This window comes from Rhinoderma darwinii, chromosome 5 (assembly GCF_050947455.1).
Source record: "Rhinoderma darwinii isolate aRhiDar2 chromosome 5, aRhiDar2.hap1, whole genome shotgun sequence".
NCBI lineage: Eukaryota > Metazoa > Chordata > Amphibia > Anura > Rhinodermatidae > Rhinoderma > Rhinoderma darwinii.
Window position 1 is genome coordinate 332366247 of NC_134691.1, and position 16008 is coordinate 332382254.

Genomic DNA, 16008 nt, shown 5'->3' on the forward strand with positions numbered 1-16008 from the left:
CATTGCCCTATGTGTTGCCGGAAAGTGACCATTGCTTCAAATTGGTTTCAATCTCAAATTACAGACTTTTTTTTGTTTGGCACCATAATGGCTAATTTTGGTCAAATATCAATAATCATTGGGCTGGAATCTATCGTGGTAAACATTATTTGTTGCAAAAACGAAGGATGGAAATTCTCGTTGACCTTCATTGGACAAGAAACCCCGTCATTGAGACACCTGCTGTCAGACTACTTCCAATATATCATCCGTATTGAAATCTTGTATTCATCTCTCCACTTCTGACTAAAGGTGGCCAAATATCTGAGGTGGTGTTAGTCCTCATCATAGCAGGTCACTACATTGGACTCCACAGGACTAGGGTGCTCTGCCAATGTCACCTGCTTCACGTGTACTATACAGCAAATACATCTGGGAGCTCCCCTATCAGCTGTTTGAGCCCGAAAGTATATTCAAGGCATACCGAGGCACTCGTGATGATGGATGTCCACACTGTCTGTTGTTTCACAAGATCAGGACACTCCTTTGGTCTTCCACTATCGAGAGCTGTGCTGGACAAGCATTTCGAAATCCAGATGTGAACCTGGTACACCGTTTTAATAATTGATTTGCCCCAATTCTAAGATTCTGTAGATAAGATGCACCCAAATTTAGATTAGAAAAATGTGTTTCGATTATTCGGCGCTGAAACATTTGAGCACAATTGACCGAAAAGTGAGTCTTACGCCTTATTCACACAACGTTTTTCACGTCCGAGATGGCACTGCCCACTACCCTAGTCCCATTTCAGTTCTGATCTTCCCTAGCTTGTCCCTACTGTTTTTGTTGCGTTAAACACCTTGCCGAGAAACTAAACATGACCTTTTTTGACCACTTCCTAAAATCCACGTTTTACCCGTGAAGTTAACCTAAAAATGTTAATAATGCATGAAAATAACTCCATCTCTCCAAAGCTCCCGCTACAGACGAGGAGCCGCGGGTCAGTAGGACATTAATCTTCTTCTGATTAGTGAAGTTTGGCCGTTCTAAGTATTCTACAAGCTGAAGTGTGACGTTTCTGTCTCTCGCTGATGTGGTATATGAACTGTTCTTTTGTGCGTTAGGCTAAAAAACCATCCAGGCCTCGTATATTATCCTACGAAGGAAACGTCAGATCTGTAAGGCATTTCTTTACTATGTTTTATGGGTCTCTCCGGTGTCGTTCTTGGACCACAATCTGTTAATATAACCTTCCATGAAATCAACTGCGCCCAACGGTTCAAGAAATATAGCTCCAATGCTCTCAAGTAATTGCTATTTGAAAGCCTATTCCCTTTAACTTCCTAGTCCTTGTACAAACAGCCTATTGTAAATCCCTTTTTTGGGGTATTATATCGTCTTTGCAGCAGATTACAGATAAGGCCGGTCTCGTTATGTTCATGGTAAAGAATCGTTTATTATAATTATTGCAAATAAATAAGTTCCATGAAGCCGACCGCAATAAATACGACGCAGCGTTATTACTGTAGATCATGAATATAGAGTTCAAGAAACCCAAGTGAGAGACCACATCTGAGATCTTCAGCCTGGTCCAATTTCAGGAAACCACATCTGTATACAATCATATCTCGCACTGAATGGATTTAATATAACTGTGCTAGGCATGAATTCATGGGCCAGAGGTAGGCCAGCTAGCGCTCTACAGCTGTTCCTAGTGCCAGAGCATGATGGGCCCTGTAGTTCTAAAACAGCTGGAATCTGCAGGCCCCTGCACTGCCTCCATTTGTAGGTGTTGGGCTTTGTGGATGAACACAGAGTACAGGGGAAGGCTGTTTGGCTTTTTCATGATACATCGTGAGACCAATTTTCACATGGAGCTGGATAATCAATTTTAGGGATCCCTTAAGGTAGGGTATGTATTCTATTGGGACCTGTGTCTTTTAAGATCACCGATCAGACAGTGGCGCTTGGGCTCCGGGAGAGTAAGTTTAGCACCATCAAGTTTGAGACACACTCTGTAATTCCATTTTGGGCCACTGGGGACATGACCCTTAAAATAACTTTTTGCCCCCGTTCTATGTTTTTGTTTTTTTTAATTACCAGCAAACATTGAGAATATAGATTTACTTTCAACACCGATTAGTAAAACTGAAGAATTCTAGTTACCATTGATAATAATACCTGTGGTTCTGTTAACATCCCAGAAAATTATATTTTATTTAAAGGGTTTGTCCCCATGAGGGAATTCTCAGTTATTAGACGGGGTCCTCTGTCAGGATCCTCCTCTCGAGTGGAGTGTGGTTATAAAGAGTCTCTCTCCCTCTCCTTTTTCTCTCTCTCTCTCTCTCTCTCCTTTCTCTCGTTCCTCTCTCCTTTCTCTCGTTCCTCTCTCCTTTCTCTCTCTCTCTCCTTTCTCTCTCTCTCTCGTTCCTCTCTCCTTTCTCTCGTTCCTCTCTCCTTTCTCTCGTTCCTCTCTCCTTTCTCTCTCTCGTTCCTCTCTCCTTTCTCTCTCTCTCTCTCTCTGTCTCGTTCCTCTCTCCTTTCTCTCTCTCGTACCTCTTTTCTTTCTCTCTCTCCTTTCTCTCGCTCCTCTCTCCTTTCTCTCTCTCTCTCTCTCTCTCTTGTTCCTCTCTCCTTTCTCTCTTTCCTCTCTCCTTTCTCTCTCTCTCGTTCCTCTCTCCTTTCTCTCTCTCGCTTTCCTCTCTCCTTTCTCTCTTGTTCCTCTCTCGTTCCTCGCTCCTTTCTCTCTCACTCGTTCCTCTCTCCTTTCTCTCTCTCTCGTTCCTCTCTCCTTTCTCTCTCTCTCGTTCCTCTCTCTCTCTCTCTCTCGTTCCTCTCTCTCTCTCTCTCGTTCCTCTCTCCTTTCTCTCTCTCTCGTTCCTCTCTCCTTTCTCTCTCTCTCTCTCGTTCCTCTCCCCTTTCTCTCTCTCTCTATCGTTCCTCTCTCCTTTCTCTCTCTCATACCTCTCTCCTTTCTCTCTCTCTCTCTTGTACCTCTCTCTTTTCTCTCTCTCCCTCTCTCGTTCCTCTCTCCTTTCTCTCTCTCTCTCTTTCCTCTCTCCTTTCTCTCTCTTTCCTCTCTCCTTTCTCTCTCTCTCCTTTCTCTCTCTTTCCTCTCTCCTTTCTCTCTCTCGTTCCTCTCTCCTTTCTCTCTCTCTCGTTCCTCTCTCCTTTCTCTCTCTCTCTCTTTCCTCTCTCCTTTCTCTCTCTTTCCTCTCTCCTTTCTCTCTCTCTCCTTTCTCTCTCTTTCCTCTCTCCTTTCTCTCTCTCGTTCCTCTCTCCTTTCTCTCTCTCTCTCTCGTTCCTCTCCCCTTTCTCTCTCTCTCTCGTTCCTCTCTCCTTTCTCTCTCTCGTACCTTTCTCCTTTCTCTCGTTCCTCTCTCCTTTCTCTCGTTCCTCTCTCCTTTCTCTATCTCGTACCTCTCCTTTCTCTCTCTCTCGTTCCTCTCTCCTTTCTCTCTCTCGCTCCTCTCTCGTTCCTCTCTCCTTTCTCTCTCTCTCGTTCCTCTCCTTTCTCTCTCTCGTTCCTCTCTCCTTTCTCTCTCTCTCGTTCCTCTCTCCTTTCTCTCTCGTTCCTCTCTCTCTCTCTCTCGTTCCTCTCTCCTTTCTTTCTCTCTCTCTCTCTTTCCTCTCTCCTCTCTCTCTCGTTCCTCTCCCCTTTCTCTCTCTCTCTCTCTCTCTCGTTCCTCTCCATTTTCTCTATCGTACCTCTCTCCTTTCTCTCTCTCTCTCTTGTACCTCTCTCTTTTCTCTCTCTCCCTCTCTCGTTCCTCTCTCCTTTCTCTCTCTTTCCTCTCTCCTTTCTCTCTCTCTTTCCTCTCTCCTTTCTCTCTCTCTCTCCTTTCTCTCTTTCCTCTCTCCTATCTCTCTCTCGTTCCTCTCTCGTTCCTCTCCCCTTTCTCTCTCTCTCTCGTTCCTCTCTCCTTTCTCTCTCTCGTACCTTTCTCCTTTCTCTCTCTCTCGTTCCTCTCTCCTTTCTCTATCTCGTACCTCTCCTTTCTCTCTCTCTCGTTCCTCTCTCCTTTCTCTCTCTCGCTCCTCTCTCCTTTCTCTCTCGTTCCTCTCTCGTTCCTCTCTCCTTTCTCTCTCTCTCTCGTTCCTCTCCTTTCTCTCTCTCGTTCCTCTCTCCTTTCTCTCTCGTTCCTCTCTCCTTTCTCTCTCGTTCCTCTCTCTCTCGTTCCTCTCTCCTTTCTCTCTCTCTCGTTCCTCTCTCCTTTCTCTCTCTCTCGTTCCTCTCTCCTCTCTCTCTCTCTCGTTCCTCTCCCCTTTCTCTCTCTCTCTCTCTCGTTCCTCTCCCCTTTCTCTCTCGTTCCTCTCCCCTTTCTCTCTCGTTCCTCTCTCCTTTCTCTCTCTCGTACCTCTCTCCTTTCTCTCTCTCGTACCTCTCTCCTTTCTCTCTCTCTCTCGTACCTCTCTCTCTCTCTCTTGTTCCTCTCTCCTTTCTCTTCTCGTACCTCTCTCCTTTCTCTCTCTCGTTCCTCTCTCTTTTCTCTCTCTCTCGTTCCTCTCTCCTTTCTCTCTCGTTCCTCTCTCCTTTCTCTCTCGTTCCTCTCTCGTTCCTCTCTTTTCTCTCTCTCTCGTTCCTCTCTCCTTTCTCTCTCTCGTACCTCTCTCCTTTCTCTCTCTCTCTCTCGCGTTCCTCTCTCCTTTCTCTCGCTCTCGTTCCTCTCTCCTTTCTCTCTCTCTCGTTCCTCTCTCTCTCATTCCTCTTTTCTTTCTCCCTCTCTCTCGTTCCTCTCTCCCTCTCTCTCGTTCCTCTCTCCCTCTCTCTCGTTCCTCTCTCCCTCTCTCTCGTTCCTCTCTCCCTCTCTCTCGTTCCTCTCTCCCTCTCTCTCGTTCCTCTCTCCCCCTCTCTCGTTCCTCTCTCTCCCTCTCTCTCGTTCCTCTCTCCCCATCTCTCGTTCCTCTCTCCTTTCTCTCTCGCTCTCTCTCATTCCTCACACAGCCTATTGATCTAAATGGGCACTGTGGCGGCGCTGCAGGGAAATGTAACACTTTCTGTACAGATAACCGCTCATTTCTGGGTTTTCCAGGGGGATCATCTTATTATCAAGGACACCCTTTTAACAAGTAGGCATTGTCCAATGTGGAGAATCCTTTTTAAAGGGGTATTCCCAGAATCGACAATTACCTCCACAGGATCGGTGATAATTTGTCTGATCGCTGAAACACTTATCGAATGTGAAAACACTGCGGTCGAGCAGTGAGGATGCCTTGAATAGAGAGGCGCTCAAGCTCAATTTAAGGTCTATAAGAATTATAGAAACAGTTTCTGGCAGTCCTATAGACATTCAATGAAGTGGCGGGTGCATGTTCGACTGCCGCTCCATTCAAGCCCCTCCCTACTGCGGGGTTTGCAATTTAATTTTTTTAGTGAGTAACTTAAAAGCCTAGTTCTTGCACCAGCCTAATGGGAATTACTTTAAAGGGGTTTTCTAAGAATCTACTATTATCTATCCACAGGATTTTTTTGTGGTGAGCGAAATAGTGTGCAGTCCTAGTCTAATGCATTCATATGGAGAGGAATTTATCGCTCAGTACAAAAAAAAAATCTAGGCCTAGCTCCAGCCTCGAGGATGAGCCAAGATTCTGAGTAATGCACTTTGTATGAACTGCTAACTGTGGGGGAAGGGAATTGACAAGTGCCCTGTGCATATTTCTGGCTGACATAAGCGGTTGTCAACCTGTTGTCCTGACAAAATAAGTAAAAACAATTCGATCATACTAGGAGTAACTACTTCAGTGCTGCCCCCTACCAGAAAGAAAGTAGATCTGAATGAGTTGGAAAAAAAGTCTTCATTTACTAATTTCTGAGAATTGCTCTTGGAAAATGTAAACAAATTTTTCTATTTTCTCCCATTTTGTTGCCCACAATTGCCAGCCATATTGTGCTTTCTGGCCACTATCGCCATGTTACATAAGAATTCCGGCCTGACGAACCAGCTTATGATCCAATTCTCTGTGAATGAATATATATATATTTTTTTTTTTATTTTTTTTTTCATCCAGGAATAACTGAAGTACTGGCTCTGATATACTTCATTTAATTAAAATACTGGCACACAGTGAAATATTTGTAGACCAGGGAAGGACAGTAGACAAGAGTGTAGATTGTCTGCACAATATAGAGAGAAGACAGGATGTCTTGGCTGGGCTGGGCCCTGTTTAAACAAGAAGCTGAAGGTGTAGAGCGACTGGCGGCACTTTGAAAGATCACAGCAAAAAATAATCGAGATGTTGGTACATTCAGTTACAGATAAACACTGTGCTGGTTGTGGCATACATTGGTCAATCAGGTTGACAGTTCTACAGCTTCTTCTTCTTCCCCGTCGCCTCGGTTGGCGCGGATCTCAACCAAAGTATGGGCAAGCCGGCCCCATTCATCACTGTGTGGTACAGCAACCTGCAGAGAGAGAAAGAAAGGGAAAGCCGGTTTGTGAGATAAAAAGGCAAGAGCTACATACGTCTGACATTTTAAAGAATTCCTCAATGTGCTCCGTTAGGCATGTCATCACCAATAACGTATAAATTACTACATTTATTTACCTTTTAAACCGTACTATGATTTTTTTTTTTATATATATTTTTTTTTTGCCAGAAGCTTCAGCTGCTTCTCTCTGTCTGGGGAGGGGACAGCTTATTTGTCTACCTGTTTCTAACCCTGTACAAGTTATGTAACAAGTTCTCCTAAGGCCGGATTCACACGAGCGTGTGCGTTTTGCACGCTCAAAAAACAATGCAAAAGGTCCATAACAGCTCCGTGTGTCAGCAGCGTATGATGCGTGGCTGCGTGATTTTCGCGCAGCCGTCATCATTATGACACTGTATGTTTTCATTCATAGTTTTTACTGCTGTTGCGCGAATCACGTGCTTCCGTGTGCTGCGCGTGATTTTCACGCACCTATTGACTTCAATGGGTGCGTGACGCGCGAAAAACGCACAAGTACAGGACATGTCGTGAGTTTTACACAGCGGACACACGCTGTGTGAAAATCACGGACTGTCTGAACGGCCCCATTGACTAACATAGGTCCGTGCGAGGCGTGTGAAAATCACGCGCGTTGCACGGATGTATTATTATACGTTCATCTGAATAAGCCCTAAGGCTACATTCAGACAAGCCTCGGCAACCTCGGATGTGAAAAACTGAAATTTTTCACGCCCAAGGTGCACTCGTGCGGGACACGCTGTCACGGATTTCCCCATAGACTAGAGTCTATGGGGGGATGTGGAGGGACAGTAAAATAGGACATGTCCTATTTTATCACGTACCCTTTACACACTCCGTTTAAACAACGGTCGTGTGAACAGCCCCATTGAAATACATGAGTCCGGGGGGCGCTCGCGAGCTGCTAACCAAGATGGCCGCATGCTGAGGTAGCTCCGCGACTCCTGGGCACAACAGCTATCAGACGCTAACTTTTGAGGTGAACTATCTCGCTATCACACCCCACTTTCTCCCCCAGACGACCCCCTGCTCAGTTTGTTCATGGTCCGGAAGAATTTAGTGGGGCGAAAGGACTTAAAACCGCCGGAGTCCTCCGTCCCTGCCCCCACGCCTGAGAGCGCAACTTCTCCCGCCATGTCGGCAGGCTCCGAGGATGAGATACGGGCCTCACCCGAGCTCATTGCAGACTCGCAAGAGGACGGGTCCCAGCAACCCGATCCACAATTCACTACCAGAGATGCCTCCCTGCTTCTAAAATTTAAGCAGCTTCTACAGCAGGAACTACAACTTACAGCTTCTAAGCTGTCCAGGGATCTTACTCGGGAGATACGGGAGCTGGGAGCCCGGACAAATGTCCTGGAGACTAAAATGGATGACACCATAGAAGTCTTAAATGCGCACGATGCTGAATTCGATTCCCTGAGGGCAGATTTGGATTCCACTATGCTCCGACTAGAGGATTTTGAAAACCGTGCGCAGCGGGGAAACCTTCGAATTAGAGGTTTACCTGAAACCTACGAAGATCTTAACTCCTCGGTTACTGCCCTGTTCCAGGAATTGGCGCCAGGCCTCCCTATAGACAGATTGTAGATGGATCGGGTCCACAGATCGCTCGGTCCCAAACGTCAAGATGGTAGGCCACGGGATATAGTGGTGAAACTTACCTATTATGCTACTAAAGAAACCCTGTCTCAAAAAGCCAGAGCTGCTTCATCCCTGCTGTTCCAGGGTCACGAATACCAAATCTTCGCCGATCTTTCCCCGATCACCATCCAAAAGCGGCGGAACATGAAACCCCTGCTGGCCGTCTTACAACATCGTCAGATTAGATACCGCTGGGGATACCCTTTCAAGCTCCAATTTTCTGTGGATAATAAGCTCTACTCCGCCAACTCAGCCGACGACCTCAAGCAACTTTTGGTCACCCTGCAACTTTTACCTGTGGAGGCTGACAGACCGAGTCAACTGTTTCAGGTGCGCCGCGACAGACCTACTCTTCGCCCCATCTGGGAGAAAGTTCCTCCACGCAGACCACCTGGGAGATCTGGTGCCATACCCGATGTTCGTGACGACCCCGCCTGATGGATGAGTACTTTTTGCTTGGAATCCTCCTGTGTAGTGGTCTGACCGTCCACCTTTTTGTTTCCAATAACCTTGGATTGTTACTCTGCCTCACTTGCAATGGTCTGTCTATGATGGAGACTGATCTCTGCAACGGGCAGTTAAACTCATTAGACGTTTTGTCTTGTTGTGTTTGATTTCTATGCTGTTCCCTACATACAAAGTATTTCTGGCATTGCCCGCACTCATTTTCCACTTACACATTTATGGATTTTTGGTCTGGCCTGCTATGCATGTTTTGCCTTACCTCATGGCGGCACTGCATGCATGGCCTGCTGGACATACATTTCAACTGCCTCCTATTCTGTATTGCAGCTGGATGTTGCGGCATACTTCTCTCGGGCCGTGGACCGGCCTGCCGGGTGCCCCCTGCCTCTCATTGGGGGTGGCGGGTGTCGGGCGTGCTGTTTCCCGGCTCGAGATGTTGTTTCATACACTGTGCTTTAATATGCCGCTTCACAACACTGTCTTTGTTTCTGTATACAAGTAATGGGACACACCAAGCCTGCCGCCGTTCCATTTTGTGTGGGATCGGTTAACTCTGCTTTACATTTGCTGTCAATATACTTACGTTTTATTCCCCTTACTTTACCTCTGCTACATTTTTGAGTTCACCCCAACAAAATGTTGTTACCACACCTTTGTGCCCAGGTGCTGGCGACCCCCTGGTTCTACAAGTAGTATTACCCGTACTGCTATCCACTTCTCTATGCCGTGTTTTGGGCATTTTCCACTTCTCGATGTCTATGTGCATAGTTCTTTCTATATCCCTTTTTATTTAGTCTGTCTCTCCCTCCCCTCTCTTACCTTCCCCTCTCTCCTTCTCCCCCTGTCGGTCAGAACTCTTCGTCGGATCATTAAACCACTCTCATGGCCCCTCCTGCTTTGAAAATAATCTCTCACAATGTCCAGGGTTTCAACTCCCCACACAAACGCTCGAAGGCTTTTCATTTCTACAAAGCTAGCCATGCCGATATAGTTTGCCTCCAGGAAACTAGATTTTCTGCCACGTCTAAACCACAATATCTAAGCGCGCACTTCCCCGTTTTTTATGGCGCATACGCTCACGAAAAACGGCGAGGAGTAGTTATTGCCTTCAGAAAGAATCTCCCTTTTATTTGCAACACAGAAATTATTGATCCCACTGGACGCTATGTGATTTTAGTTGGCACACTATTTGATGTAGAAGTGACCCTAGTAGGTTATTATGGTCCTAATGACTTTCAAACAGGGTTTTTTTCCCACCTATTTAAGCTGGTCGACGCTAACCGACGGGGTCTTCTGGTGGTTATGGGTGACTCGAATCTGGTAATCAATCCTTCAGTGGATAAATCCCCGACCCCCAATCCATCCACATCCCACACATCTTCCTCTGAGTTGAGGGATATGTTGCACCTACATGACCTTCAAGATCTCTGGCGTGAACTCCACCCCACCACAAAAGACTTTACTTTCTATTCCTGCCCTCATTCCTCGTTTAGCCGTATTGACCACATATTTACATCTCAAAGATCTCTACCACTATGCTCCTCAGCTAAGATATTAAGCACACCTTGGTCTGATCATAACCCAGTGGAAGTTTCCTTTTCTTCCCTAGTCCCACGGGGGCTCTCCTTTAACTGGCGTCTGAATGACTCCCTTTTGTCCTCTAAAGATACTTTCGCGCAAGTGGAAGCGGCGGTAAAGGACTATTTTGACCTGAATGTGGGTTCCACGTCCTCCCCGATTATATTGTGGGAGGCGCATAAAGCCACATTGCGGGGAGCTCTCATTCGACTAGGCTCATTTAAAAAGAAAAATAGAGAACGAAAAATCGCGGAGTTATACCGCGTGTTAGAACAAAAGGAACATACTTGGAAACAGAACCCCTCGATCGCTAATAAAACCTCGGTAGATGCTACTAGGTTGGAACTGGACCTTCTATTGACGGAGCAGGTAGAACGCAAACTCAGATGGTCCAAACAGCGATACTACTCGCAAAGTAATAAACCGGGTAAACTCCTGGCCCGTCAATTGAGGGTCCCTGTGTCGCCAAGGGAGCCTATTAGATTACGAACTTCCACAGGTAATGTTACAGCGGACCCCAATAACATCACTTCCCTATTTCAAAATTTCCTCTCCAACTTATACTCCTCCCCCCCATTATTTGACTCCTTGAGGGCTGAAGGCTTATTTGCAGACCTGACTTTTCCGGATATCACTCCTTCCAACCTTGAAGCCTTGGAGGCTGAGATATCCGAAGCAGAGGTTCAGGCAGCTATCAAGGAGTTGAAACCCTCCAAATCACCTGGTCCTGACGGTTTTTCTCCTTTATATTATAAAAAACTCTCCCCACTACTGGTCCCGTATTTAACTCAACTCTTTAATGCCCTCAGAACTGGTACAACCCCTCTCCCATCAACCCTTCATGCTCATATCGCTATGATCCCCAAACCACAAAAAGACTCTCTCCAAATTACCAACTACAGACCAATATCACTCTTGAACAAGATTATGGCGACTAGGATTAACTGCTTCCTTGACGTTATTATCCATGGGGACCAGGCTGGCTTTGTCCCAGGCAGACAGACAAGTGATTGTACCAAGAGAGTTATATCTCTGATTCATGTAGCTCGTAGGAGAAATGTGGCCTCAATGCTTCTCTCGCTCGATATTCAAAAAGCCTTCGACACAATATCCTGGTCGTACATGGATTTTGCCTTGGGGAAGTGGGGCTTCCAGCGCCACTTTATGTCCTAGGTGCATGCCCTCTATTCCAACCCTACAGCCAAAGTTTGCTATGCTGGTTATCAGTCTGCTCCTTTTCCTACTGAACGGGGCACTAGACAAGGATGTCCGCTATCTCCCATTCTATTTATTTTGGCTCTTGAGCCCTTGGCTATGATGATACGCCAAAATCAGAACATCAAAGGGTTGGAAGTGGCGGGCATGCAACATAAAATGTCCCTTTTTGCTGATGACATGCTACTAATGCTCTCCCAACCTACTGTTTCCCTTCCCAACCTAATGAAAACTTTATCCGATTTTGCCTCAATTTCTGGGCTAGCAATTAACCCTACAAAATCAATTGCATTAAATATTAATCTCTCCCAACAAGTCCTGCACTCCATACGTAGCCATTTTCCTTTTCAATGGGCCAGACACTCATTAAATTATCTGGGTATTCACCTGACCCCCTCATATGCTCAGCTATATTCTGCCAATTATCCCTCTCTGATCCGCTCCCTCACCTCTTCTCTGACATCATGGCAACACACTTATCTCTCTTGGGTTGGACGGATTTCTGCGGTTAAAATGACCATCCTTCCCAGGCTTCTTTACCTATTTCAAACCCTGCCGATAAAAGTCCCACCGCACATATTACGTCTCCTTCAGAACCGTATATCCTCGTTTATCTGGCGTGGCACACGTCCTAGAATATCCAGGTCCACTCTCTGCTCGCTGAAAACAGACGGGGGATTGGGTGTTCCTAATATCTCTAAATATTATCAAGCAGCCATGATAGCATCCTTGCCTAACTTACACGTTTCGGTAAATATGCCTCTATGGGTGTACCTGGATGTTCCGGAGGTGTCGCCCACCCCGATACAATCTCTGCCCTGGATGCCCCCATCCTTACGTCCTACCCATCTCTCCCCTTCTCTTACACACATTTTAACGGTCTGGGACTCTATCAAATATTCCAGTAGATTGATTTCTCCACATCTTCCCCTTATTTCTATATGGCACAACCCTTTGTTCTCTCCTGGCGCAGACAACTATTATGCCTTTAAATGGTGGTGGTCGAATGACATACTTAGAGTTCACCAACTCCTCACGCCCACTCACTCTCGGATTCTCTCGTTCTGTGAACTCCAGACCTCTAAGCAGATCCCCAGTGGCGAGATATTCAGATATCTACAACTTAAGAACTGGATTACTTCTCTTCTTAACAACAGGGATACATCTGACTCTTGCTCACAGTTCGAGAGAATCTGCAGCATCTGCCCAACCTCGAGAGGGATTATATCCCTCTTATACAAATGGCTCCTCAACAATCCATCCCCTACCCCTCATACATACGTGGACCGATGGCACCGGGACTTGGGGATGACGCTGGAACTGGCTGAGTGGCGTAGTATCTGGAGCACAGTTTCACATTGCTCTATCAATACGAATATCTTAGAATCCGCATATAAAGTCATGATGCGGTGGTACTTGGTCCCCAGCCGAATTGCACATGCATTTCCCTCTTACCCTGCTTCATGCTTTAGGGGATGCCCCGCGCCTGGTGACATGCTCCACATATGGTGGTCCTGTCCTAAACTCGTTAGATTCTGGAGCAGAGTCTTTGGTCTCGCTCAGAGTCTGTTTGGTATAATTTTACATAAAGACCCTAAGTTAGCTCTCCTCCACCTCAAACCCTCTGAACTAACGCATGCACAATTTCAATTGTTCTCTTACATCCTATTGGCTGCCAAAATGACTATTGCCCACTCCTGGAAAAAGCAGTCTGTAATTTTTGCAGGTGTCAAAACCAGAATGGACCAAATATTTGTAAACGAAAAACTCACAAGTATTTTATTGGATAGGATTGCCAGATTCGAGTTGCTTTGGCTGCCCTGGATCAATTACGCCTACTCTCACCTACCTGGTGCCATGATCACCGCCTTTTGACAATTTGCTAATAATTTTTCTCTAGATCTCTGGCCGACCACACCTTTACCTTTCCCTGTCTTTTTGTTCCCCTCTCTCCATTCCCTCTTTCTACTTCTCAATTTTGTTTCCTCTTTTTACATGCTCTTATCATTACCGCCCTGACTGTTTGACATACTGACTAGTGCATTGCTGTATCAGTTGCGATATATTATATATTGTGTATCTCCCCCCCTTTTTCTTGTGTTTATGCAATATATTTCCTTACTTTGTTGTAAAAACTCAATAAAACTTGTTGAAAAGAAATACATGAGTCCGTGTGACAGCCGTTGTTTTAACAGCCGTCACACGGACCAGATACACGCTCGTCTGAATGAGCCCTTACAGAATGTCACTGTGCAACGTTTTGAAAAGGTAGATTTTCTTATCCCTCTAATGGATGAATGGAGCAATCCCTGGGGGAAGCACATCCCTATCTGGCACTACACTCCTGCTGCATCATGATTGGTCAGGTTGACTACTGATGGAAAGATTCAGAACTGGTCCAAGTTTTGTCCGTTTGTTGAAAATGGCTCTTACAGGAGGTCAATGGAGGTCAATGAATCAGAAACCAGTGTGACAAATCTGTAGATATAGGGCCCTTGCCGTATCATGTCTCTGTACCAATAAAAGCATGGCCGAAGCAAGGGATGGAAGCAAAGTATTGGCTTCTCTGACCCTAAACACCTGGCAATTTTGCTGCATCGGAAAATTTTGTCCTCAAAAACTAATTTTGTATATAAAACATTCTCCCGATAGTTGGACAAAACCTCTCAATATAACAAACTGTTATCTTTATATCTGCTGCCAAGTTATGGGGCACAATCCGCTGACCAGTTCATATTGTAGAAGAATCTGGAGCAAAACACAATGAGGCAGATTTAGTATTTAGTCTTTTCGTGTGCCTATTTTCTTGGCGCATATATTGTTGGCCATATGTATTCATGCGTGTGCCAGAAAGAACTTGGTTTGTGTCATGCTCGTCGCGTCGTATACTTAGAATATGTCCGTGGATTTGTTGAGTCGTGAAATTCTCCAGATTTTTTACTGGCGTGCGCCAGTTTTGTGTTTGGGTGGTATACTTCAGATCAGTATTTTGCAATCCGTAGTGTAATGAAAGGAACAGAGTATATGCCAAATCTATCAAACAGCGAGCATTCATTGAAAGTTTGGTTCATCTTCAGCCTAGCACCTCTAGCTTTAGGCTATATATCCCCAATGGCCCACATTTATGAATGCTGTGTAATAGTTAGCGTAAATTGAATCCAGGCAGGTACAAAATGCGCCAAATTTATTACAGTGCTGCATCCGGTATGATTTTAGTGCATCTTGCATGACTTGTTAGAAGCTTTTCTCCTCCTTTTACCATAATTAATTTGGCTGATTTGTCACCAGATTTTTTGGTACATTTGATGCCACACCCTTTTAAAAAGCCCCACCCCCTCTATGCTAAGCCACACCCCTTTGGGTTTCACCAAAATTTTGAGCATTTTTTGACACTTTCTAGATCTCACTTTACTGAACTAATATTTCGTTGGATAATCATGGTTTCTGAGAATTGCTTGACATCTGTGTTGCATGGAGTCGACCAACTTCTTGCACGTCTGAACAGGTATCCAGTCCAGGAAGATTGGACAACATTTTAGTTCTTCTGCATTTTTGGGTTTTGCCTCCTGATTTTTTTATGTCACCCTACAAGTTCTCTATGGGATTGAGGTCAGGGGATTGGGCTGGCCACTCCATTACCTCAATCCTGTTTGTCTGTAACCAAGATGTCTTTCGATTACTGGTGTGTATTGGGTCAAACACCCATTTCAAGGGCATTTCTTCTTTGGCATAGGGCAACATGATCTCAAAGTATTTTGATGTATTTGAATTGATCCATGATCACTTGTATGCGATAAATAGGTCCAACGCCCTGGTATGAGAAACCTCTCCATATCATGATTTTTGCACCACCATGCTTTACTGTCTTCACAGTGTATTGTGGCTTGAATTCAGTGCTCGGGGGTCGTCTGATATACTGTCTGCGGACCTAGACCCAAAAAAAACAATTTTGCTTTCATCAGTCCACAATTTTGTGCCATTTCTTTTTGGGCCAGTCAATGTGTTCCTTGGCAAATTTGATCCTGATCAGGACATTTTCTTTTTTTTCAACAAAGTTTTTGCTGGTAACTCGTCTTCACCTAATCGTCTTTGGACTGTAGCAGGACTCACTGGTAACGTCAGATCTTCTTTGATCTTTCTGGAGGTGATCATTGACTGAGCCTTTGCCATTTTCGCTATTCTTGGATCCATTTGAACAGTAGTTCCCCGCTTCCTTCCACGTCTTTCAAGTTTTGGTCGCCGCTTCAAGGCATTTGAGATCATTTTAGCTGAGAAGCCTAGAATTTGCTGCACTTCTCTATGCTTTCCCTCTCCAATCAACTTTTTAATCAAAGTAGGTTTTTCATCAGAACAGGAAATGCCCTATATAACCAACATGTGCAACATCTGCCACCCTCCTACCGTAAATAAGGGCCAAAATTGACACCTGTTATTCCACAGAATGATGGACTTCACCAATTTAACTTCTCACTGCTATTATTTTGAACAAGCTTCTTTCAATTAATGATTCAATTCCTCAGAATGAGCGGCATGCATGTCCTTATTGTTGGCTCTGGTTTTTCTCTACTATTCTACTACACTTACAAGTCAATTCTTTGCTATGTAGAAATATCACTTCTACCAAAAACATTGATTTATCAGGTTGATGATATTGGACTGATATTTTTTTTAACACTACT

At 45.1% G+C, this 16008-nt stretch overlaps 3 protein-coding genes across 5 annotated transcripts in view; all 3 read right to left on the minus strand.

The window, feature by feature from the left end:
- Positions 1-1427: 1427 nt before the first annotated feature.
- On the minus strand, positions 1428-3839 carry LOC142652621 (uncharacterized; the record flags this gene model as incomplete). The annotated part of the gene is made up of 1 exon (XM_075828277.1): positions 1428-3839. A coding segment is annotated over one exon (1605 nt), but the record flags the coding sequence as incomplete, so codon positions are not given.
- On the minus strand, positions 3837-4676 carry LOC142652622 (uncharacterized; the record flags this gene model as incomplete). The annotated part of the gene is made up of 1 exon (XM_075828278.1): positions 3837-4676. A coding segment is annotated over one exon (837 nt), but the record flags the coding sequence as incomplete, so codon positions are not given.
- Positions 4677-6007: 1331 nt separating this feature from the next.
- DYNC1I1 (dynein cytoplasmic 1 intermediate chain 1) overlaps positions 6008-16008 on the minus strand; it is a 322553-nt gene continuing 312552 nt past the window's right edge. For all 3 annotated transcript variants that reach the window (XM_075827746.1, XM_075827745.1, XM_075827744.1), the window contains one exon: positions 6008-6382. In XM_075827746.1, coding sequence (XP_075683861.1) covers positions 6272-6382 — 111 coding nt within the window. In that variant the 3' untranslated portion in view covers positions 6008-6271. The remainder of the gene's footprint in view (positions 6383-16008) is intronic.